The sequence below is a fragment of the Oncorhynchus mykiss genome, chromosome 9 (genome assembly GCF_057628025.1).
Source record: "Oncorhynchus mykiss isolate SJ-2025 chromosome 9, ASM5762802v1, whole genome shotgun sequence".
NCBI classification, from domain to species: domain Eukaryota; kingdom Metazoa; phylum Chordata; class Actinopteri; order Salmoniformes; family Salmonidae; genus Oncorhynchus; species Oncorhynchus mykiss.
In genome coordinates this window covers 28,739,415-28,764,588 of record NC_143030.1, presented here as the reverse complement: position 1 = coordinate 28,764,588, position 25,174 = coordinate 28,739,415, and the positions used below count along the sequence as shown (strand labels likewise).

General features: G+C 46.4%; 2 protein-coding genes across 5 annotated transcripts in view; one reads left to right on the top strand and one right to left on the bottom strand.

Annotated features, from left to right (window-relative positions):
- Positions 1 to 8,038, bottom strand: part of zbtb4 (zinc finger and BTB domain containing 4) — a 25,916-nt gene extending 17,878 nt beyond the window's left edge. The window contains exons 1-3 of one of the 4 annotated variants that reach the window (XM_090183922.1): positions 7,414 to 7,881; positions 3,546 to 5,400; positions 663 to 785 (exon numbers count right to left, since the gene is read on the bottom strand). The gene's annotated coding sequence lies outside the window, so the exon portion shown is untranslated. Of the gene's footprint in view, positions 1 to 662; positions 786 to 3,545; positions 5,401 to 7,413 lie in introns of those variants that run through there. The other 3 variants (XM_036987688.2, XM_036987694.2, XM_036987690.2) reach the window with 3 other exon arrangements.
- polr2a (RNA polymerase II subunit A) lies at positions 8,004 to 25,174 on the top strand. Its single transcript, XM_036987684.2, has 28 exons — positions 8,004 to 8,726; positions 9,603 to 9,735; positions 9,841 to 9,977; positions 10,444 to 10,611; positions 10,743 to 11,024; positions 11,190 to 11,351; positions 11,668 to 11,888; positions 11,974 to 12,106; positions 12,215 to 12,339; positions 12,629 to 12,839; positions 12,930 to 13,139; positions 13,427 to 13,595; positions 13,786 to 13,880; positions 14,075 to 14,278; positions 14,540 to 14,762; positions 15,201 to 15,384; positions 15,953 to 16,124; positions 16,609 to 16,714; positions 17,030 to 17,235; positions 17,524 to 17,787; positions 17,947 to 18,154; positions 18,273 to 18,478; positions 18,685 to 18,867; positions 19,313 to 19,516; positions 19,872 to 20,058; positions 20,347 to 20,460; positions 20,569 to 20,718; positions 20,808 to 25,174. Exons 1-28 carry the CDS (start codon positions 8,640 to 8,642, stop codon positions 21,965 to 21,967), a joined length of 5,904 nt encoding a protein of 1,967 aa, XP_036843579.1. The 5' UTR covers positions 8,004 to 8,639; the 3' UTR covers positions 21,968 to 25,174.

Below are 25,174 nucleotides of genomic sequence, written 5' to 3'. Positions count from 1 at the left end.
CCAACTCTGTATTCAGAGGGAGTCCCGTTGTCCAGCCGTCCCTATTCATGGGCGTTTGCCCAAACGTGATCATAGCTTTTCATGCTGTGCTACCAAGCGACACACACATCTGAATGCACAACGATGGAAGCGCCAAGGGAACCATCTTGCTGGGAAATCAGAGCCATTATGGAGTGCTACATTCAAAACCATTTACCGTTAATAGGGAAAAGCATCATTTTAGAAACACTTGACAAACTTCACCCACACACAAGTCTTGAAAGTAAATGTCTTGAAAACAGCATGAGAACAAAGAAATGTCGGGAATTTTGGTTTGCAATCGATAAACAACAAAAATATATTTGCTCTGAATTGTTAAATGGTTGTCGAGTTTGACAGTGAGACTGAAAAATAGGGACCTGAAAACTATTGAATACTTTCAGCAGTGTAATTGATTTCAACAGTGAGCGGGCCTCATTCATTCACCAGCGCTTGACAATGTATTAAATAGAATTTGGTCTGATCAGAGTCCTGCTTGAAACCACCACAACCATCACTGGTCCAGATACAGATACCTAAGCGGGTGCTGCTGCCTATACAATCATTTAACTTGCAGCCTTGAATTCAAGTTTACTGAAGCCTAGAGAAAGACTATAATCAAAACAAACCCTAGAGAGACTGACCTGCTTAAGTGGTAAGTCCAGAGGTGTTGACCTCAGGTTTAAAGGTCAGGGGTCGTCTTAAAAGGGGAACAGGAAGTGGAGTCGCTCCACAAAGGGGTCAGGTGGGCGGCCATTCGCTCTGGCCTGCAGACAGGAAAACGCGATAAAAAAATAAGTTGCGAGACTTGCACATCCACACACACACACGCAGAATTGCATTCAAGCAAACTTGCAGACACACTCCTATGTGCCACATGCAGACACATATTGGAACTATTAAACACACAAATACATACTCTTGTACAAATGCACATGATTTACTGCACACATCATGTCTGTCACATGATTAACTGCGTATGCTCGGCAGATGCCCCAAAAGCAGCAGCGTGTCACAGCGGGTGACTGTGGCGGGTGGATACATTAGAATATCAGATGACGGAAACGGGGTTTTAGCACTAAATGGCTACTAAGTGATTCATATCCCCACGGTGAATGAATATGGCCAGAGCCAGCACGCTTGTGTGATTGCTGAGCAGGCCTTGTGTCTGCGCCAACACAGCCCGTGTTGAGTCACACAACCTGCGCCAGTGAAATCTGGAAAATTAGAGCTGAACAACACTGAATGGAGGTTACTAGAGGATAGTGACTAGCTTTAGCTTAATATGCAACCGAGAGCAGACCTAAAATGCACGCACGCTCGCGTCAAGGGAAAAAGGAAAGGAAATGCTGCCAAAAGAGACTGGATAGGATGGGTGGAAAATCATCTGGGAGGGGTGCCTGATACGGTTTGGGGTGGTGTTGGGGAGGGGGAGGAGGGAGTTGGTTTTTCCACTGCCAGGGAAAGAACTGCTAAATCAAATTAATTAGCTTCTTCATCTCCAGGCAGCTACTCAGGCATGCTGTAATGGCAAAGAGAGTGGGAGGGAGGGGGAAGTAGGGAGAAAGAGAGTGTACACAAGAGAGAATTTGGTGAAGGGGTGACTAGCCTGTTGTGTAGGTTCAGGATCGCTGGGAGGAGGGTTAGTGGTGAGTGAGGAGGTCATATTTCCCAGAGAGGGTTGTTTTACTGGCGTTCAGTGGTGAGTAGGAAGTGGCTCTATGGTGACTGTGTAGCAGGCGTGCCGGTAGCGCTGCACTCCGGGCGTATGATACTTCCTGTTCCTAAGATGGCATTGTTTTTCTGAGTGGTGTCAACATCCCTGCTCTTCCACCATGTCTCTTTAAGAGAGCTATGGCAAAGAGAGCGAGAATGGCCGTAAGGGACAGCGGGGGGAAAAAAAAGAGGGAGCGTGTGAGGGGGGGTGGAAACACTGTGGGTGAGGGGGGAGACAAAATCAAATCATTCCCCAGTGACAAAAAACAGGACAAAAAGCACTATGATAATACCGTTGACGTCGGGAGAGAGGGAAAAGAAAGGGAGCGATAAAGGAAAAGTGAGAAAGAAAGAGGCAGATGGTCAGAGGCTTCGGCGCCGTGCAAGGGAAAACACTAGAGGCAGAGCAAAGAAACTAAAAGAGAAAAAAAAATAACAGTGGTGAGGCAAGGGGAGAGCCTGCGGCCAGCATGTGGTAGTCTCTACAGCGCAGTATGAGAGAGGGGGGCAGAGAAGAGAGGGGGAGAATAGTGGTGAGTGGAGGTGGTAAGGGGGAGAGCGAGAGGGCAGAGGGCATAAGAGAAAGAGGCAATGGGGAGGGAGAATTAGGCCGAGGGGAGGAGGTAAGGGAGTGAGGAAGCAAAACAAATAAAAGGGAGGTAAAGAGAATCAGGGAAAGGGCGTGAAGGATAGACAGACCTGAGAGAGGGAGAGATGGCCAGAGCCAGTCCCCTGGGGGAGGATAGTAGGACTCGGTGGTGCTGCTAGGGCCAGATCTGGCCGGCGCCGAGCGGGAACCCAGATTAACACTAAACCGATTGCGAAAAGAGGTGGGATCAAGTGTAATTAATTTAGCACCTCAGATAGTTCTGGGAGAGGAAGAGGCTCCCAAAGCCTTCACACAAAGTTGGATAATGTGTGTGAATCTCCTCCAAAAGCTATCTGTGCGTCCTCTGAAAAGTATCTCAGACTTGGACCCGTAAATATCGAAGCGTCTTAGATTATTAGATTAGTTTGCCAAAGAACGCAAACATCCCTAGAAAAATATGCCCACATGAGACAGAGGTTGGATCTGGAGGGATAGATGGATGATAATAAGGGACGCATAAAAGATGGAGCCACTTGGCAACATCATCAAAACAAACAGTAAAGGGAACAGGACATTCCCTGCGCTCCCACTGGAATGCCTTTCAAGAAAAGTGCTCACTTTGTTCCGTTGATTTTTTTTTTTAACAAGCGAGAGCGTGCCTCTTAGCCAACGTCATGATACATTTTATTACGAAACAGCAGGGCCAGTGTATATACACTTAAACTGTAGGGTCTTTTTTTAATTGAGTTGGAAGCTAAACATTTATGCTTGACCACTTGGTCTGTTAGGTACTGATATTATCAGAGTGGGCTGATTTTATTGGATCATGTAATCGCAATTGAATCATTGCAGATACTGCTTGGTCGTGAATGGAGGGAATTCACGCTTGATTTAGAAACCGCAGTCCCATGTTGTGACCCAGTCAGTCGGCCTACTAACAGAAAACCTGGCTGAGAAATCAGGCACACGCAACAGGACTGATATTTTATGTGTTTATCCAGATTTTACTATGTGACCTGATGGAACAACCTTAGCATGGTATACACAAAGCATGTAATCTTGTTTTTATGCGTACCTTTACAGTGTGACAGACAAGGATAAACACACAGCAAACCAGATCCACGAATTATAGGCCTGTACTGCAGGTGCATTTGTAGCTGGGACATCAGTGGCCAAGGCGGTGAGAAAAGCCACATAATCTAGCGCATCTCATGTCTCTTACCTTCCGTCGCAGACAGGAAGGATGTTTAAATAAGGGTCCAGAATCTCGTGTCAACGTGGAGTAACGGCTCCCTCTCCCTGGTTGTGTCGCTTCTCCCTCTCTCATTTAAGGGGCTGCGTGGTCATTCTGACGTCTGCATTGGTCGTGCAGCATTTACCGTGATATGGTCTCTGCAGAAGTCTGGGCATTTATAATTCTTGCGCTTCGCGGAGCAACGCAGAGCTGTTTTTTTTGTTTTTGTTGAGCTGTTGTGAAGGAAGTTGTCAATGAAGTGAGTTTGTGTTGATACAGGACCTCCCGCCCCCACTTACCGTTAACCAATCATGTCAATGTGTTGCTGTACAGAGCCCTCCGCTTTGTTACATTTGAGAAGCGCACCGCGAGCATGAGAGCTCATTTTGGCTTCTGCCTGCCTCCAGAGGCTTCGCAATTGCGTCACACCATCCATAAACGTGCCCCCGACCACGTTTTGGATCAAGCATAAATAGGCTCTTACTGTGCTATGGAGAACACGCTAAGCTCCAGGGTTCTCCCTCGCACATTTTTTATTTAACTAGGCAAGTCAGTTAAGAACAAATTATTATTTACACTGACGGCCTACCCTGGTCAAGCCCTCCCCTAACCCGTACGACACTTGGCCAATTGTGCGTCGCCCAATGGATACTCCCGATCGGTTGTGACACAGCCTGGAATCGATGCAGTGCCTTAGACCGCTGCGCCACTTGGACGCACCAAATGTAAAGAATGGCCCCACTAAAATGTAAACAACGTAAGAGGCGTTACGCCATCTTGTGGACTGGCTATGCCATTGTTTTATTTTTACTGTGTCATCATAGAAGGCTATATTTGTTTGCAAGAAATGGAAGTTAAAGGTGTTTTAAAAAATCTAAAGTGGTCCTCCTGGGCTCCCTCGGCCATACTCCGCAGAACCACCTTGTTAAAAAAAAAAAAAATCATAGTGAGACCTGCAGCTCCCTCACTTGCTCACACAAAACATGCACTGCCAGGCAAACACTGACATCACCAAACGAGAGCTCCCTCTGAATAAGGGCATCTTTCTCCACATAAACCAAACTCACAAGGACAAAACAGGTACCCTCATGTATGTCACCCATCCCACTGAGAACACTATGCCCCACTCAAATGTAAAGTGTTTGACACACAAATAACATGTGACGGGAGAGGTATTAAACATGTTATCGCCCATACTCACAGATCAGTCTTCACATGGTAGATTGGTGTGGGCCCTCCTATATGGCTAAACATCAAATTTGAACTAAGATAGGCATATATCCAATGACAACCAAAGGCATTAAAATCCATTGACACAGAAATGCTTTATAACCTCCATTCATGAGGGATTGTGATGAATCAACATTAATGTACAGTATATTGACCAGGTAAACGGTTTTGAATGTAGGCAAACTACACATCAAATGATACATATGCTAAGCTGCTGACATACAGCTGTTATTGCTGCCATTTCCCACCATGTCACTTGTCTTGTTGCCAGTAGAGGGGGCTGAGAGCAGATCGGGGACATTTGTGCACTTGAACTGTTGAGCAAAAAAAAGCATGCCATTTGCATTGTAGACCACAAGAGGGAGCCAAAAAGCTGATGGTGCTTTTGTATGACTGCACCATGTAGAAGCCTTTGTTTAACAAACGTTGACTTGTAAATAAATAAACAGACCACAATGATATGGCCAACAGGAATCTCTAATATGTGGATAACATAGACGAAATCAAAAGCAACATCTTAACCCAAGTGCTTGGGAGTAATAAGGATATAGCTGATCTACAACAGCTTCCCAGTGGGAACTTGAGAACTGTGTTCCTCTGTCACAGCTAGAATCTGTCAAAGAAAAGATGAGGGCAAAGAGGCGTGTTGATAATGGCGAAACCCATTCAGTTCCCCAAATACATAAACAGAGTCAAGAAGTAACTTCAATTTCTTTATTACTTTAAACAAGAAAATAGCTACAATCAGTTAATGTCATCTAAACAATAACTATGAGGGGTACATATTAGCAACCACCATTAACACTTAAGGAGCTGTAGTTAACAGAGAAGAGCTAAGTCACTTAGAATTGTATTTGCGAATTGACATGCAGTTTACAGTTTCCGGGCCTCCCAAGTGGCGCAGCAGTCTAAAGCACTGCATCGCAGTGCAAGAAGCATCACTACAGACCCGGTGTTCGATCCCGGGCTGTATCACAACCGGCCGTGATCGGGAGTCTCATAGGGCGGTGCACAATTGGCCCAGCGTCGTCCGGGTTAGGGGAGGGTTTGGCCGTCATTGTAAATAACCATTTGTTCTTAACTGACTTGCCAAGTTAAATAAAAAATAAACAAGTATAGCGCAATGTTATCGTATCTGTAGTACTTCCCTTTTAAACATACTTTCTCTTCTCTAAAAACCCAGGCTACATATTTAATCAAGAACACACCAAAAACTGGTTAAAGCAAAGGGAGAACATTCTAAAATATATTTAGGCGCTTTAGGGTATAAACAGTGTATTTTTTGTTAAAGACCTCTTGGCATTGAGGAAATATACTGTAGCTAGAGTTGTGTGAACAATGTCTACAGTAGCCGTCCTTGGTCCAACTCCAGATCTAACAAGATTATTATATTATGTAACAGGCTAAAGTGAAAACACCTCTGGTGCCTAGTGAAGTAGGCTGCTTGTTGATTAGTCTGGAACTTATAGTTGAAATATAGCCTAACATTTGCAACATCTAGGACAAACCAAATTGGCATGCAAGCTTGTTGACAAGACAGGATAACAGGAAGCTAACTATATGCACTGTGGAAACAGGCAGTTTGTGAAACTGAGAAAATCAAGCACTTTACTTGATTAAACTCAATGTATACATTACCTGACTAGCCAACATGAAGCAATCGAACGTTACACAATCGATTTTCAACTCTTTTCGAGGCATGCTCAATCCATTCTGGTGAAGGCAAACTTTCAAGTTAGCTGGTACCTAACAAGACTCCATTTTTCTTGCCAACAAGAAGCAAAAGCACCAGTCACAACACCGCCATGTTGAGACGAGGTTCCAACGAATGTACAAAGTTAACAATTTGGTAACTATTGTTACTAGCAAGCAATACAGACATGGAAACAAATATTCGTGTAAATAGTCAAGTATCCTATTAAATATGTGTACATATATTGAATATATTAACATGAAATGTCACTGCTCTGACAGTGCCAGACAAAACCATGACCATAGTGTTTTGACCATGTCTACAACTCGGTTGGCTAGCCAGCCAGCTAACAGACCACGCAACATGTGGATAAATAACTTTAAGTCAGGTAGTTAACTAAATGATAAAAACGAACATTAAATGCCACCCTGTATTTCCTATGGATTTACACGCCAAGTTTTGCCTTTGAACAACATGGCACAGTGTTTGAGGTTGGCTTGCTAGTTAGCGACCCGGTCTCCCAGGAGTCCCGGTGGCCATTTTTGTTTGCCAACTAAACAACATATTAAAGCCATCAGATGCGTCTATATTGGCATCGGTGACATTGTAACAAATAAATCAGCGCTAAAATAATATCTAAAACAAGTTGCTAATTTACCATCCTTAAGTAATTACAGTATCCAACTGGCGGGTTTCACTGTTTAGCTCGCTTGCTCCCACAAAGGGGTAACGCTGCTAGCTGGCCGCATCTCCAACAAGCCAACGTTACCTACTAAGTCTTCTTAGGCGATTATCTAACTCTTGAGGATAATAAAACATTAATACTTGACTTAACACCAACCACATTTTAGTTTACTAGTTGATGTTACTAGTTCATAACTATACCTTTTTAATTTTGCATGGACTTTTGTTAGCTAACAAGACACTTCTTACCGCCAAAGCCAGGCTGTGTCACTGCGTTAAACGTGGCCTTCCAATCTCGTCCCTAATTCAGAAAAATCATCCATTTACATTACAAATTATAACGACGTTTGCTCTGAAAACGTGTATTTCAAGCTTTTCCGTTTGAATTATGGTAAAGTATTTCACGGGTATTGTAATTTAACACCGCAGGCTTTCCCCAGACTTTCCCAGTTGAAGTACTGAAAAGAACACTGATCGCTTGATACTGGAGACCGAGGATTCTTGCATAGTCCCGTAAAAACCAAAATGTTGTCATAAAATAACAGTAATTTCGACATATTCTTAAAAAAGGTCGAAAACGAACTACAATAAACTGGTTTTAAATACAAAACAAAGAACAAATTAGTTAAATATGCCTTTGATTTACGAAAGGTCGAGGTAGGCCTCATGCGCAAGCTTCTTTTTCCAGAGTCGTAGCTGATCCAGAGCGAGACGAACGAGACAAGACAGATTTTTTTTAGTTTTGCTTAGAGGGAAAAATTACGAATCGGTAAAATTCGGCAAAGATCGGGAACAAGGCGGGTTTAACGAAGGTTATCCCAACGCCATCATATCTCTATAGCCATTGGTCAATCTTTATGTACTAATGTACATTAATATTATAATTGACCAACCACACGGCATCTTATTGAATATTAATAGAACTACAACCAAATCTACGTTGTAGCCCCTCCTCTGCTCTGATCTGACCAATGGTGAACATGTCAGCCAATTTAGTGCCCGCCTTATGTTTCAATTGGTTAATAAAGAAAACGTAAGCTGCCATTGGTCATGCGTCTTATGAAATGCATTATTCATGTTGTGATCCTGTGTAGCCAATTAACGTTTTACTACACAGATCCATAACCCGCCTCCTGACTGTTCAGCCCCTGCTTCGTTGAGTGTGTCAACCTGTACCAAAGTCTCCTGTCTATATAAACACGCGTTGGCCGTTTTCAAGCTCAGATGCGCTTAGAGCGCGCTGGAGTGTAGATCAGGAAAAGAAAGGGGGACAGCTGGTAGTCATAGTAGATAGGAGTAAAGCGTAAATAAATAGACTCCTAAGGCAGTAAACAACGTGGGTTCTCAGGATATCGCTTTCGGAGACATTCCGGTCACCTTTGGCGGTCTGGCCAGAGTCCTGGTGACAATTTAAAGCTATTCCTTCTTACAAAAGCGGCGTGCCGAGGGAGGACGCGTCTCTTTGAATAGACAGGATGCACGGACCGCCCTCCGGCGACAGCGCATGCCCATTGCGCCTCATCAAGAGAGTGCAATTCGGCATCATCAGCCCAGATGAGCTTGTAGGTTTTGCTTTGGGGTGGGGGGATTCGTTTACTTTCTGAACGTTCTCACATTGATCTTACTTTTACATGACTATACCTAGAATGTATCATTGATGACAATGGATGTGCTACAAAGGAAGTAGCTTACAGCTAGCCTAGCTAATGTTAGCTAGCTAAGCCATGTTGGAGCTTGAGCTAGCTAGCTAGCTAGCAACAGCATGTTGTAGGAAGTTCGACAAACTTTCAGCACACACAGTATTTTCCATCTGAGCTAAACCATATATGTCATGAATCAAACTCCCTTTTTATTTTGAAAATACATGTAAACAAATACATTTAGCTACTTTAATGAACTTGGATATTTTGTTCTGTTCCCAGAAAGTTACATTCACTAACACTAGATGTTCCCTCTTGTTGTAATCTATATGTGGTATATCATAATAAAAGGTAACGTCATTAAAGTCAAAGCTATGCATGTTTTCTTTACGTTATGTTTTATTATTAGTTTTTGAATAATGGTGTCTTGGCAATAGAATACATTGTTTACATAATCCTCTAGTCAATTTGCTCACCTCAATTGATTTTATCCAATTAGTTGGACATCAATTGATTTGTCCAAGTATCAATGCTGGTTTAGAAATGCAACTGATCGAAGTGTACCAATGTTCTTATAGAGGAGTAGGTACGGCTGTCATATCTTGATTCAATCACTGATTTCGCAGGGGTTATTTGTTTTGAAGGAGTTTCACCTGACCTTAAAAGTTGGTTTGAGAAATATGTAAGCCATTTTCCAATGTCTGTAAACTTGTGACTGCTTTACTGTTCTATGTGTATTTACTTAGGCTATTTATTTTTTGGTACCGGAATTGATGTTGACCATGGTTCTCCCTCTAGAAACGGATGTCTGTCACAGAAGGGGGAATCAAGTACCCCGAGACCACAGAAGGAGGGCGTCCCAAACTCGGTGGGTTGATGGACCCCAGACAAGGGGTCATCGAACGATCCGGAAGGTGTCAAACATGTGCAGGTACAGGAAGTTACCAGAATGTTGTAATTTTGTGGTTAAGGCCACCACTACTGTGCTGGAATGTTTTTTTTTTTTTTTTTAAACATAGTTGTTTTCGCTGTTCAGGTAACATGACAGAATGCCCGGGCCACTTCGGCCACATAGAGCTGGCGAAGCCGGTGTTCCACGTGGGCTTCGTCAACAAGATCATGAAGGTCCTCCGGTGTGTCTGCTACTCCTGTTCCAAGCTACTGGTCGACACGGTCCGTAACCCTCCATTCCTTCCTCACACTACCGCTACACAACCTATATGTAACATGTACCAATCTGCTCCCGTATTCAGTACTTGTGATGCTCACAACATGGCACACTCCAGACAAAAAACAATACGCCTACTTCTACGCCGCACAGCATACACAGAATATTTAACACGGCATATACTCATATCTAACTGATTTTTATTTGATGGGTATAAGAATTATGGATCAAGGCATACTAATGATTACATGTTGGTCCTTACATGGAATTATATTACACATATTCCATTGACTTGTTGATGCGATGGGGCGTGTTCAGCAGGATGTACCGCTTTGAAACGTTCAGATATAAATATGCTATGTTGAACGAACATGCATCTCTGACATGTAGAATAAGGAATCACGTTGGCTCTATATGTGGTATTTCTATCTGCAACGTTAAAGAAAGGCCCTGGTGTCTCCTTCCTTCTAGAATAATCCAAAGATCAAAGACATCCTGCAGAAGTCCAAGGGACAGCCCAGGAAGCGTCTGACCCACGTGTATGACTTGTGTAAAGGCAAGAACATCTGCGAGGGCGGAGAGGAGATGGATAACAAGTTTGGAGTGGAGCACGACAGTGAGGACATCACTAAGGAAAAGGTACTGTCAGTCAGCGGGGACGCTTGTCATTTGTAGGCCATCAATACTTAAACACATATTCATCTCACGTAGTAAGATCTTTTATTTCCTCATGGTCCTCTTGTAACACACACTCTCCTTCACTCTCCCAGGGCCATGGTGGCTGCGGGCGCTACCAGCCGCGTATCCGCCGGTCGGGCCTGGAGCTGTATGCTGAGTGGAAGCACGTGAACGAGGACTCACAGGAGAAGAAGATCCTGCTGAGCCCCGAGCGTGTCTACGAGATCTTCAAACGCATCTCGGACGAGGAGGACGTCATCCTGGGCCTTGATCCCAAGTTCTCCCGGCCCGAGTGGATGATTGTCACGGTACTCCCTGTGCCGCCGCTAGCTGTCCGGCCCGCCGTCGTCATGCAGGGTTCCGCCCGTAACCAGGTGAGGAAGAATGACTAGCCGTTGAAGAGTTTTCCCCAAAATGTCAAGAATTGAACGGTGTTTGGTGACTTTCGGGTCATTTTTCTTGCCGCTGTTGAGATTGTTCAACTCATTTGTTTTACCATCGTCGTTTAACCGCGTCGTGTCCCTTTCCCTGTCACCCAGGACGACTTGACACACAAGCTGGCCGACATAGTCAAGATCAACAACCAGCTGCGGCGGAACGAGCAGAGCGGCGCGGCGGCCCACGTCATCGCCGAGGACGTGAAGCTGCTGCAGTTCCACGTGGCCACCATGGTGGACAACGAGCTGCCAGGCCTGCCCAGGGTACGCACAGTAGCAGTGACACTTGAGGGCACCAATTGGCACAACATTACTGTACTACTTACCCATGCCAATGTGGATTGTTACTATAGATATGTAGTCTTACTGTCTTTGTTTGAATTGAACACTGTCAACATATATTAAAGTAAGACTAAAGAATACGATTAAAAGTGCTCTTTTGTTAGACCCATAAGACCACCTATTCAACCCATAATAACTGGGTTTATTTCATTTTCAGTGATTGCTGATAGTTGTGAAGGATCGCCAGCTCTGTTCTGAATCTGCTTGTGCTGATATTGAACGTTCTCTTAACTCCCAGGCAATGCAAAAATCGGGCCGCCCGCTCAAATCCTTAAAACAGCGTCTGAAGGGGAAGGAGGGGCGAGTCCGAGGTAACCTGATGGGGAAACGTGTGGACTTCTCCGCCCGAACCGTCATCACCCCCGACCCCAACCTGCAGATCGACCAAGTGGGCGTCCCGCGCTCCATCGCCGCCAACATGACTTTCCCAGAAATCGTCACGCCCTTTAACATTGACAGGTACGGCAGAGAGACTAAACCAATTGTTTAGTGTTTAAACTGACCGTGTGTTGGTTCTAATGTTGACAGTCCTATATGTCACCAGGTTACAGGAGTTGGTGCGCAGAGGCAACAGCCAGTATCCTGGAGCCAAATATATCATCCGAGACAACGGGGACAGAATCGACTTGCGGTTCCACCCCAAACCAAGTGACCTTCACCTCCAGATCGGCTACAAGGTGACCCTCAAAAGACGAGATGGTCGTCATTTGTGGAATGTTTACCGAGTGACTTGGACTTGATGTAATGCAATGTCACTTTTATGAACTCGTTTTTGTTCCCATCAGGTGGAAAGACATATGTGCGACGGTGACATCATCATCTTCAACAGACAGCCCACTTTACATAAAATGTCTATGATGGGGCACAGAGTCCGAATCCTTCCCTGGTCCACCTTCCGAATGAACCTCAGGTACATCTATCAAGTCTAGAATTATCCCTGTTTCAGACTACACCCAGATACCCGAGTGGGTGTTTGTTGGCGTAAACACTGACAAGAATGTTGGGTAGAGAGTTGATACAGAACAAATGTTATTTCAGGATTGGGACTAGTGCTCATGTAGTATCGGATGATTTTTCTCGGCTCAATCCCCCCCCCCCCCCCACAATTTTTTTTTTTTAAGCAAACGAGAACACATTGACCATATGACATAAAACGGATCCTGGAAGGTGACATTAACTACTCTGCCCCTGTTCCACAGTGTAACCACTCCGTACAATGCTGACTTTGACGGGGATGAGATGAACCTGCATCTCCCTCAATCCCTGGAAACGAGAGCTGAGATCCAGGAGCTTGCCATGGTGCCTCGTATGATCGTCACCCCCCAGTCCAACAGGCCTGTCATGGGCATCGTGCAGGACACCCTCACCGCCGTGCGCAAGTTCACCAAAAGGGACGTCTTCCTAGAGAGGGTGAGGAGGGCAATGTTTTTAAAGGGATAGATCAGCCCCAAACACACATGTCTTTCTTCCACTTATTCGCTAATATGATCTGTCCCTCAGGGCGATGTGATGAATCTCCTGATGTTCCTGTCCACGTGGGACGGCAAGGTGCCCCAGCCAGCCATCCTGAAGCCCAGGCCGCTCTGGACGGGCAAGCAGATCTTCAGCCTTATCATCCCGGGCCACATCAACGCCATCCGAACACACAGCACCCACCCAGACGAGGAGGACAGTGGGCCCTACAAGCACATCTCTCCCGGGGACACCAAGGTAGGAACACTAAACTGGCGAAACACCCTGAGATTCTCGTGACAAGGAGGATTTGTAGAACAAATGTTGTAGTGTGTGCGGAATACAGGCTTTTATTGTGTACTTTCTTTTTAGTTACATTGTGGTTTATAAGTTCCCATCTTAGAATGCTAGCACTTTACCACAAATGTGTAAAAAGGCAGCCATTTTGTGCCAGAACGCTAGCCACACCTAACACAGAACCATGAATGGATCCTAACCCAATGTGTGTAAAATACTATGATCTAATGTCATGTCTGTTTCCCCAGGTGATAGTGGAGAACGGGGAGCTGATCATGGGCATTCTGTGTAAGAAGTCACTGGGTACCTCTGCTGGCTCCCTGGTCCACATCTGTTTCCTGGAGATGGGCCACGACGTCACCCGCCTCTTCTACTCCAACATCCAGACGGTGGTCAACAACTGGCTGCTCATTGAGGGTAAGGACCTGGGCTGAGTGGGCACTGGGAAGAGGGCATCAGTGGGTAGAAAGGCAACTCCTTTGAAATCCACTTGAAGTCATAAATGAATCTGTTCTATTTTTGGGGTTAGGGGTTAAATTCCTCTAATTGCAGATATTTTAGTCACTGTTACCCTGTTTTTCTTAATATTCATATTTTCTCTCTGTAGGTGCCTCTATCGGTATTGGTGACTCCATTGCTGATGCGAAGACGTACCTGGACATCCAGAACACCATCAAGAAGGCCAAACAGGATGTAATAGAGGTAGGTCCCTTCTCTCACGGTGACTCTGAAATATGCCTTCAAACTTCCAGAATGTTCCTTAAAAAATAAATCCTCTTGTATTCACGGTGGGGACAACCTCTGGAAATTCCTTTTGAGATAATATAGAATGGAATAAAAGATGTGAGCCCCTCTGTCTCGAACTCCCTTCATTTTCTTCCTGTATTCCTCTCCAGGTCATTGAGAAGGCCCACAACAACGAGTTGGAGCCCACCCCTGGCAACACGCTGAGGCAGACCTTTGAGAACCAGGTGAATCGCATCCTAAACGACGCCCGTGACAAAACGGGTTCCTCCGCCCAGAAGTCCCTGTCTGAGTACAACAACTTCAAGTCTATGGTGGTGGCTGGCTCCAAAGGCTCCAAGATTAACATCTCTCAGGTACGTCCAGGGACACCCCCCCCCCCCCCCCCAAAAAAAAGTCAAATGCCTTTTCCCCCCCTGTTACAAGTGTTTTGAAACGCTACACTACGGTGTGCCCTACTGAACACGGCCCAGGATTGTTTCAGACGTCGGTGGATTTTCAAATGGCACACGGTGTTCCTCTAGGGATGATAACGGGCTTCGATTTACACCCCGTAACCTCGCACACTTTTTCTTTCTCTACCGTCTGTCCCTCATCTCCATCTCGCTGGCCCTCAGGTTATTGCGGTGGTGGGGCAGCAGAACGTGGAGGGTAAGCGTATCCCCTTCGGCTTCAAGCACCGAACTCTCCCCCACTTCATCAAGGATGATTACGGCCCCGAGAGCAGAGGCTTCGTGGAGAACTCATACCTAGCCGGCCTCACGCCCACAGAGTTCTTCTTCCACGCCATGGGTGGCAGGGAGGGGCTTATCGACACGGCTGTGAAGACCGCCGAGACTGGTGAGTGAAGGGGGGGGGGGGGGGGAAGCAAGAGTTTATTTTTTTATTAAGGGTCCCCATTATCTGTTGCGAAAGCAGCAGCTACTCTTCCTGGGGTCCACACAACATGAAACATGTCTATTAATGTTCTGTATTATGTCAAGAACAGCTCAAGGACTACATACATTTTAAAATAAGATCCTGTACTGACAAAACATACTGAGAGTATGCGGGGGAAGATGTTGGGGACAGCGACTGGTGATTTGAAGGGGGAGAGGCATGGGGTAGAGGTTAGGGTATAAGCTGATTAGAAGCGCTTGTTAATGAAGGGGTGACTGGTACGATCCCTGCACGATTAGCGAGAGGAGACGCATGACCGCAATGATAGTTCAGTAGGTAGATTTTCCCCTCAGGTTTAAATGACTCTTCTAACCTCGGTCCTCATCTGATGTCCTTCAGGTTACATCCAGCGTCGTCTGATCAAGTCCATGGAGTCTGTGATGGTGAAGTACGACGCCACGGTGAGGAACTCCATCAACCAGGTGGTGCAGCTGCGCTACGGAGAGGACGGCCTGGCCGGGGAGGCTGTGGAGTTCCAGAACATGGCTACGCTCAAACCCTCCAACAAGGCCTTCGAGAAGAAGTGAGTGGCGAGAGAGTGGGACGGGGAAGTACAATGGTGGATAAGGGTACTAGATTTGTTGGAGCTGTCAGGCCAATTCCCAAAGCTGGTCACTGTCGTGCCAATGACCATATGATCAAATAAAATTTTATTTGTCACATACACATGGTTAGCAGATGTTAATGCGAGTGTAGCGAAATGCTTGTGCTTCTAGTTCCGACAATGCAGTCGGAACTAGAAGTTGGCTATACAGGGAAAACTGATCTGACACCAGGCTTGTGCACTCATTGAGGTCTATGAATGTGTTTAATGCTGTATACCATCTTAGTCATTCGATGATTGATTGTACTCGTTTAAAAAAACAACTAGTACAAGCTTTCCTCTCCTATTGGTTGACCGTGTGACATTGGATATCATAGACTTCACCTCTCCACGACCTTAATCACCCATGCCCTAATGCTAAACCCTCTGTCTAATCACTACTATAGGACGGTCTTAAAAACAGCAGCTCACTGTCCACGGTCAACTGCCTGAACTCTCTGTCTGTGTCTTATCTCATCCTTCCCTAATCCACCCTCGGGGCCACTAGGTTCAGATTTGACTGCACCAACGAGCGGGCTCTGAGGCGCACCCTGCAGGAGGACGTGGTGAAGGACGTGATGACCAACGCTCAGGTGCAAAGTGCCCTGGAGAGGGAGTATGAGAAGATGAAGGAGGACAGAGAGATTCTGAGGGCCATCTTCCCCACTGGGGACAGCAAGGTGAGGGAGAGAGGAGAGAGAGGCACACTAGCACAGGGGTCTCCAACAGGCAAATCGCAAGCCTTAAAGGCACAGTGCAGCCGTTAGTCTTCTCATCAAATAACTATGGTTGATTTCAATCAGCGGTCACATTTTTGACTACACTGGGCCTTTAAGCATTGACACGGACAGAACATCTATTTTTCTCTCTCAACGTTTCATTGTAATATTGGGGTGGCGGGGGGATAACACAGGAAAAATGAATTAACCCAGTTCGGGACAAGTTACAGTAGCGTATGTGTTCACATCCTGGCTCATTTGCACACGGGCACATCTGCGCATACACCTGGCGTACATCTCCAGGTTCTCCACGCGCACACATGCATAACTCATTCCCTTCCATGTACTCTCACACACGTCACCACTGCTAGCATATTCCACTGGTTCAGACCAACGCAACAGGGCTGTCCAACACTAAAGGTGACATGTCCCTGCTCCCCACTAGGTGGTGCTGCCCTGCAATCTGGCCAGGATGATCTGGAACGCCCAGAAGATCTTCAGGATCAACCCCCGCACCCCCACAGACCTCAACCCCCTACGGGTCGTGCAGGGTAGGTATCTACCACACTCGTACACTTTGCTGCCAACATAATATTTGAAGAAACCCCCTAAAGATGTGCCATATCGTTTTGAAAGGTTGATTACACTTTTTTAGTGTAAACCGCAGCTCTAGCTACGAAAGACAAGAATTTGCAACACTTTTTGTTCAGTAACCAAGTAAATTGCGTTGACATTTCTGCAGTCTTGGTACCAAATCAAAAGCTCTCGAAGCAATTTTCTCTGGACCACTAGCCAGGATAAATAAGATCTAGAATGACCCGTATGACCTTCTTAAACTTCTCCCTGCTCTTGTCTGCATGCCTCAGGTGTCCAGGAGCTGAGTAAGAAGTTGGTGATTGTGAACGGCGAGGACCACCTGAGCAGACAGGCCCAGCAGAACGCCACGCTGCTCTTCAACATCCACCTGCGCTCCACGTTGAGCTCCCGACGCATGACAGACGAGTTCAGACTGAGCACCGAGGCCTACGACTGGCTGCTGGGGGAAATTGAGTCCAAATTCAACCAATCCATTGTGAGTTGAATCTCTTTTTCTCTCTCTCACTCTCACTCACTCACACAGTGTGCTGGGAGAGGTTGAAAGGGGGAGATCGAGGGTCAACACCTAAACGGATTGCTATGAACTAAAGAGATGGGATTAGATGTATATGGACAGTGTAGAAAACCAAGCCTAGAGCGTGATCTAGGATCTTTTTTTACAGCATAATTTAGGAATGAATCCATGCTGGGCTTTTCTGTTTTCTGTCATTACACTAATCTAATTCCATCATTTTATTCTGAACACTTCTTCTCCCTCCTCTAGGCCCATCCGGGTGAGATGGTGGGGGCGTTAGCTGCCCAGTCGTTGGGAGAGCCCGCCACCCAGATGACCCTGAACACCTTCCACTACGCCGGCGTGTCGGCCAAGAACGTCACCCTGGGCGTGCCGCGTCTCAAGGAGTTGATTAACATCTCCAAGCGGCCCAAGACCCCCTCCCTCACCGTGTTCCTGCTGGGCCAGGCAGCCCGCGACGCCGAGAGGGCCAAGGATATCCTCTGTCGCCTGGAACACACCACCCTCAGAAAGGTGATTTGTCAGGCGGACATTTATTTCTCACGCCTTGTTTTACTTTAAGAGATTATTAAATGTTATTAATACATTTTAAGTTATTACAATATCTGCTTTTACAGGTTGCTTACTGATTTTTACGATAATTAACCAACCATCCTCCCCCCCTCCTGCCAGGTGACGGCCAACACGGCCATCTACTACGACCCTAACCCCCAGAGTACGGTGGTGACGGAGGACCAGGAGTGGGTCAATGTCTACTATGAGATGCCCGACTTCGACGTGACCCGCATCTCCCCCTGGCTGCTCCGCATTGAGCTCGACCGCAAACACATGACTGACCGCAAGCTGACCATGGAGCAGATCGCTGAGAAGATCAATGCAGGTGGGGACACACACACACACACTTCCAATACTTTATTTGAGTATATAATGAAGCATTCCGGTTAAAAGGAACCCCACCCCACGCACCTTATCGCTATATGCGACCTCTCTTCCCGAAGGTTTCGGAGACGACCTGAACTGTATCTTCAATGACGACAACGCCGAGAAGCTGGTTCTGCGAATCCGTATCATGAACAGCGACGAGAACAAATTCCACGAGGATGAGGAGGTGGTGGACAAGATGGACGACGACGTGTTCCTGAGGTGCATCGAATCCAACATGCTGACGGACATGACGCTGCAGGGCATCGAGCAGATCAGCAAGGTAACGGAGGGGGTCACACAAACACGTACTTTGTTCCTTTTTTTAAAACTGCGCAATGGCAGCGTTTTAACATCTCTGCACCCAATAGTCTTCGATATCTCATACGAACTGATTGACCTAAACAACATGGCAGTAACCTACCAAGATCATTAATATTACTATAATTCTATTGATCTATAGTACTTCCCCTGCCTCCTCTCCCCTAGGTGTACATGCACTTGCCCCAGACGGACAACAAGAAGAAGATCATCATTACAGAGGAGGGAGAGTTCAAGGCCCTGCAGGAGTGGATCCTGGAGACAGACGGCGTGGGACTGATGAGGGTCCTCAGCGAGAAGGACGTGGACCCCGTCAGAACCACTTCCAACGACATCGTAGAGATCTTCACGGTACGGTTAGGTACCACAGTTGGATAGCCACGCAAGTTATGATAGTAACCGATCGATTATAATAGTACCGATTAGACTACGGTCACCGACGATAACAGATAGATACCATCGTTACAAATGGCTGTGATAGTTACAATAGCTAGCTACAGTAGTTTAGGTAACTATTGTAGTTACCGACGGTTACAACAGACTTTTTTTAATATGATTTCTGATTTGTATTGTCTGTCGTAAGGGACCAGTTTAAATGTCCGTTACAATTTTGGCTATACTTTCAAGTTTATATTCACCAAAGCACTCTATTGGAGTTAAACGAATTCCAACTCGACATTGTTAAACCTATTCATCGCTACTTTACTGCTAAACCTGAGAAGTACATAAATAACAGCATAGTCAAAACATTTTTGGGGGATATCATTACTCATCCCCCCCCTCCCCTCCTTTCTAGGTACTGGGTATCGAGGCTGTGCGCAAGGCTCTGGAGAGGGAGTTGAACCACGTCATCTCCTTTGACGGTTCCTACGTCAACTACCGCCACTTGTCGTTGCTTTGCGACACCATGACCTGCCGCGGTCACCTGATGGCCATCACGCGTCACGGCATCAACAGACAGGACACGGGACCCCTCATGAAGTGCTCCTTTGAGGAGACTGTGAGTGTTTCGGACTGGGGAAAGTGGAGGGAGGGAAGGGGGGGGGGGGCGATGGGACTTGGTTGTTTTATGGTCCAGTATTGTGTCAGTAGGTCGTACTTACCATTTTACGACAGTCGTCAGTTGGCTCTTCCACTAGCTACATTATCCATAAAGTTCCCTCCTTTGAGAACTTCATAGGAGCGTTCTAGTTACCAACCTCGACTAGACCAACACGTCTCTGATGACAGATGATTTTTTTTATCTCAATGAAAGGAATCAGTATAAACAAAAGGTTAAACAATAAAATTCAAATGATTTTGTGTCAGCACCCTGTGTACTCCACCACTCACCGTCAACATCCTCCCTGTCCCAGGTGGATGTGCTGATGGAGGCGTCGTCCCACGGGGAGAGTGACCCCATGAAGGGTGTGTCTGAGAACATCATGCTGGGCCAGCTGGCCCCCTGCGGGACAGGCTGCTTCGACCTGCTGCTGGACGCTGAGAAGTGCAAATACGGCATGGAGATCCCCACCAACATCCCCGGGATCAGCGTGGCTGGACGTGAGTGGCCGAGAGTATAATGGAGAAGTTGTTTTCCGCGCAGTCTGACTTTAAACGTAATTGTTCACGCTGTTCCCATCACCAGATCAACTCCCAAGGTTTGAATTTAGACAGATGTGAGGTCAGAAATGGACTGGTGCAGACCAATTTGTCTAAGATTTGATTAAGTTCTGAGTGTAACTATGTTGGAAAAAGCTGACATTCTAAGCAAAATAGATACACAAAGTATCCAGACTTTTAGATAATGAAATGTCGGTACGTCTCTCCTTCTCTATTTCCTCTTGTTAGCCACCGGAATGTTCTTTGGCTCTGCGCCCAGCCCCATGAGTGGCATGTCTCCAGCCATGACCCCCTGGAACACTGGAGCCACCCCCGCCTACGGTGCCTGGTCCCCCAGCATCGGTAAGCCCCAAACTGAGTTGACTTTGACAATATCCTGGTAGTACAACGTATTCCATACCACCTACTGTACTGTTCCATTAACTCATTCTCTGACTCTTTGACCTCCAGGCAGCGGGATGACCCCTGGAGCTGCAGGCTTTTCTCCCAGCGCAGCGTCCGACGCCAGTGGCTTCTCTCCAGGCTACTCCCCGGCCTGGTCCCCTACCCCTGGATCTCCTGGGTCCCCGGGGCCAGCCAGCCCCTATATCCCCTCTCCAGGTTAGTCACCATACAAAACACCCAGTTTGGTTTGAAATATCAACTGACACAGGACCGTTTTGGAATGAATTCCTTGTTTACTTTTCCAGGAGGTGCCATGTCTCCCAACTACTCTCCCACCTCCCCGGCCTACGAGCCCCGCTCTCCTGGGGGATACACCCCGCAAAGCCCGGGCTACTCCCCAACCTCCCCCTCGTACTCCCCAACCTCCCCTTCTTACTCTCCCACCAGCCCCAACTACAGCCCCACCTCACCCTCCTATTCACCCACCTCCCCCAGCTACTCCCCGACCTCCCCCTCATACTCCCCTACGTCCCCCAGTTACTCCCCCACCTCCCCCTCTTACTCCCCCACCTCCCCCTCCTACTCCCCCACATCTCCCTCCTACTCCCCTACCTCCCCAAGCTACAGCCCCACGTCTCCAAGCTACAGCCCCACATCGCCTAGCTACTCCCCCACCTCACCCTCTTACTCACCTACCTCCCCCTCTTATTCACCCACTTCACCCTCCTACTCCCCTACCTCCCCCTCCTATTCCCCTACCTCCCCCTCTTACTCCCCCACCTCTCCAAGCTACAGCCCCTCTTCACCCAACTACACCCCCACCTCGCCCAGTTACTCCCCCACCTCCCCCTCTTACTCCCCCACCTCTCCCTCCTACTCCCCCACCTCCCCCAATTACACCCCCACCAGCCCCAACTACTCCCCCACTTCCCCCTCTTATTCTCCCACCTCTCCGTCCTACTCTCCCTCTAGCCCGCGGTTCACCCCCCAGTCGCCCACCTACACCCCCAGCTCTCCCTCCTACAGCCCCAGCTCTCCTTCCTACTCACCCACCTCCCCCAAATACACACCTACGTCCCCCTCTTACTCGCCCAGCTCTCCAGAGTACACCCCCACCTCCCCCAAATACTCCCCCACCTCGCCCAAGTACTCTCCGACCTCTCCCAAATACTCACCCACCTCCCCGACTTACTCCCCGACGACCCCCAAGTACAGCCCCACGTCGCCCACCTACTCCCCCACCTCGCCCACCTACACCCCCACCAGCCCCAAGTACTCCCCCACCTCCCCAACCTATTCCCCAACCTCACCCAAATACTCTCCCACTTCCCCCACCTACTCGCCCACTAGCCCCAAAGGGTCCACCTACAGCCCCCTGTCTCCGGGCTACAGCAACCCCTCGCCCAGCTTCACCCTCACCAGCCCGGCCATCAGCCCAGATGACAGTGACGAGGAGAACAACTGAGGGAGCCAGGAGGAAGAGAGGGGGCTGAGGAGCCTCTCACTGCCCTACTCAAAGCCCCTGGACTGGGGCTGTAATACTGAAGGATAGCCCCTCTGCTGGTAGTGCTAGTGGTTTGGCCTTGGAGAGTCATGACAAAAAAAAACCCTGGGGGTCCCACTTGTGAATTTATTTTATTTTGGGGACCCTCCCTCGGACCACTGTACCCCAGCCTCTTCCATCTCGGGGGAGGGCCCCCTAAAATATTTACTACTATGTATTTGATAGACTTGAACTGTTTAGCAAGGGGAATAAGGCTGCCTTTTGAACTACACATTTTGTTTTGGTTTTTAATGTTCACGCGGGTGTTGAAGCAAAGTTAAGAACCCAGGAGAAAGCAGGGAGAGAGCGATGTGGTTACCACATTGACAAAAACGTCCCTCTTTTCAACCCCCCCACCCCCCTGTTTACCTGTACCCAGTCTTTCTCTGATCTCTTCAGTGTTGATGTATAGTTGTACGGGGGAGCTCGAGTATTGCCAAAAGCCTTTGAAAAGCTACCAGTGGATTGTATTTATCTCCTTAAAAAAGCTTTTAAGCTTCCCCCCAAAAAAAGAGAAACTAGAGGACTTGAGCTGATTCTTTATTGCATATTTTACTAAAACGTACATTATCTTTAGTTTTTTTTTTCTAAATGTAAAGTTGTTGCTGCCAGTTTTGGTTGGAAGAAAAAAGAGCGGATTTATTTTTTTTTTCATTTTTATGTCAGAAGACAGGCCAGAGTTGAAGGAGATGAGTTGACCGGAATTGGATTGAACAGAATTGAAACACTATTACTAATCTGCAGTTCAGAACAGTGGAGTTCAAGTAGTACTGGAACGGGGTTGCTTGAATACTGCAGGTGAAAAGAGTAGTTGTATTCCTTGCAGCACTAAGTACAGGGCTGCAAATGAAGATCGCCTAGGACGGGAGAGGGTCAGGCCACAGATGCTGAGAGAGAGAGCGACTGGTGTACTGGGCAAAATATGCTTTCCGTGGAGATGGTATTGCCATTTTTTAACCTCTCCACGACGTTCCAAATAAACCCTTTCTCCCCTCAACCCTCCCCCACCTAAAGTCGAACAAGAAAGATGTCAAAACACCCACCAGCATCCCTGTACCCTTCACCGTTAGATGAGTTGTGTTCAACAGCAAAAAACTTTTTTTTTTTTTTTTTCCAGCAAACCACTTTTTTAAAACACTGGTCAAATTTGGGTTTATGGAAGACTTAGTAATAATATCTGACAATTGTCATTCTGTTTTTTAAGAGAGAATGGAGTGTTTATGGGTGGACGAGGGATACTAGTTGGTTGGCGTCGCTGCTTTTGTCATTGTTTCTGCATGAGTAGCAACCTGTTAATACATTTTTAATCTTCCCGTTTTAAGTTGAAGATCTCTTATTTGAAATCCCTCCCACCTTGTTCCATAATTCTAATTAGGAATTGTAAATGAGTTCTCTACTTTACTTAGTTTGGACTCGCTCATAAAATGTATTTAAGAGGGAAAAGTACTATTATTCGTCTGTGTGAATAAGAATGGAGAAATTCAGATTCAATTTTGTTTTTCTATTTCCTGTTTTTTTTGTTGCTTCTGGTGACTTTGTAAGAGCTGTTTGCAAAGAGGGTCTGTGTTCAGGTACTTTGGATGAAGGGGCAGGGGACGGAGGGGAGTAAGTTAGGTTTCCCCGTGATCTCTTTTCCATTCTGTTTCCCAATGGCTTTGTTCAGTTTCTGCCACTCCGGCTCGAAGTTGGGCCAAGATGGCCACCGCATTCTCATTTAAAGGGGAAATCAGCAGTTTCTACCTCCATTTTTGGATACATAAATTGATATATACCCATTGATTTTTGAAGAATATAACTTATAAATAAATGCTGCGTTAGCTAAGTTCAACTGTCGTACCCTGCCAGAACCCAAAATATGAAACTTAACATTGTAAACAAACACTCTATAGCCTTAGCATGATTAGAACTAATTTTGATATCATGGATGGTCAGTCCTTGCATCCATTTCTGTCTTTGAATTTGAGTGGTTACATTTCTCCAGCCCCAGCTTTTTACCGAAACGGTGGTGGGGAGGACGCTTTGTTTCAACTGCTGATTACTGCTTTAAGATATAAAAAGGAAAATGTTGCATGCAGTCCATTTGTGACGCTTCATAGCCTACTGTAAATGTTACAGCTAAGTGGCTATACTATGGTTCAGGCAGAAAATGGGAAGTTTAGGTTGACAGACAGGTTCATGTTCAGTTTAGTGTTTGTCAGTTACGCTCTTGGACACTGGAGGGCGACATAAGCCCTCGTTTGGGTTAACAAACCTCTCGAAGTTTCAGTTCAGTGATTTTTATGAGACCAGACATTTCAGAGCACTTTTGGCCTCTATAACCCTCTACCCACTACATTAGTGTGACAGTGAATCCTTGAAGATTATGAAAACCACCAAGCATAGACACACTGCGTTTGCTTCCAGGTGCTCTTACACTTTACTAGGCCTAGTTTGATAAAGGTGATGAGTGTTTTGATTCTCGTGCCTGTTTGACTATGGAACATGGATACTCCATCCAAGCAATACAAGTTTCCCCCCGACTTTTGATTGGACTAGCTGGGTCTCCTCCCTCCCCTTGTTCATCCACAAGTGATCCTGGTTGTTTTTGAAATCGATGTTTGTCCTTTTTCTACTAATGTTCGTACCTGGGTTGGGGGGATTCTATGCCTGTAGAATTCCATGATGGGACTGGAACTTGGATGTGTTCTGAATTTGTCACGATTTTTATCCGGTTCGTGGTCGGGAACGTGTTTGCTACAACTTGTCCTGTCTACCAAATGTGTTTTCAACAGAAGTGATTTTGAATTGACTGTACCACCTGCAATGAATAGAAGTGTTGGCAATACACTGTTGAAATTCATGCAGTTGGTCTCTTCCATCATCGCCTCATGACATGGTGACTTTGTCCACTACCACCATATTCCATTGATTTACCTGTGTGGTCCAGTCAATTCAACATACCAGGACTCCCATGTGTGTGTCAAAAGAGAGGGTTTTCTTGAGTTGAAAGACTGGGCAGGGTGTCTTGGGAGTAGGAATGTTTAAATTAAAAATAAATTGCCACTGTATAGATATCAATCCAATATCTCATTCTCTGTATCTTTTTTTTTTTTTTTTTTGACTTGAGAAAAAAATAAAGGTTTTACTATA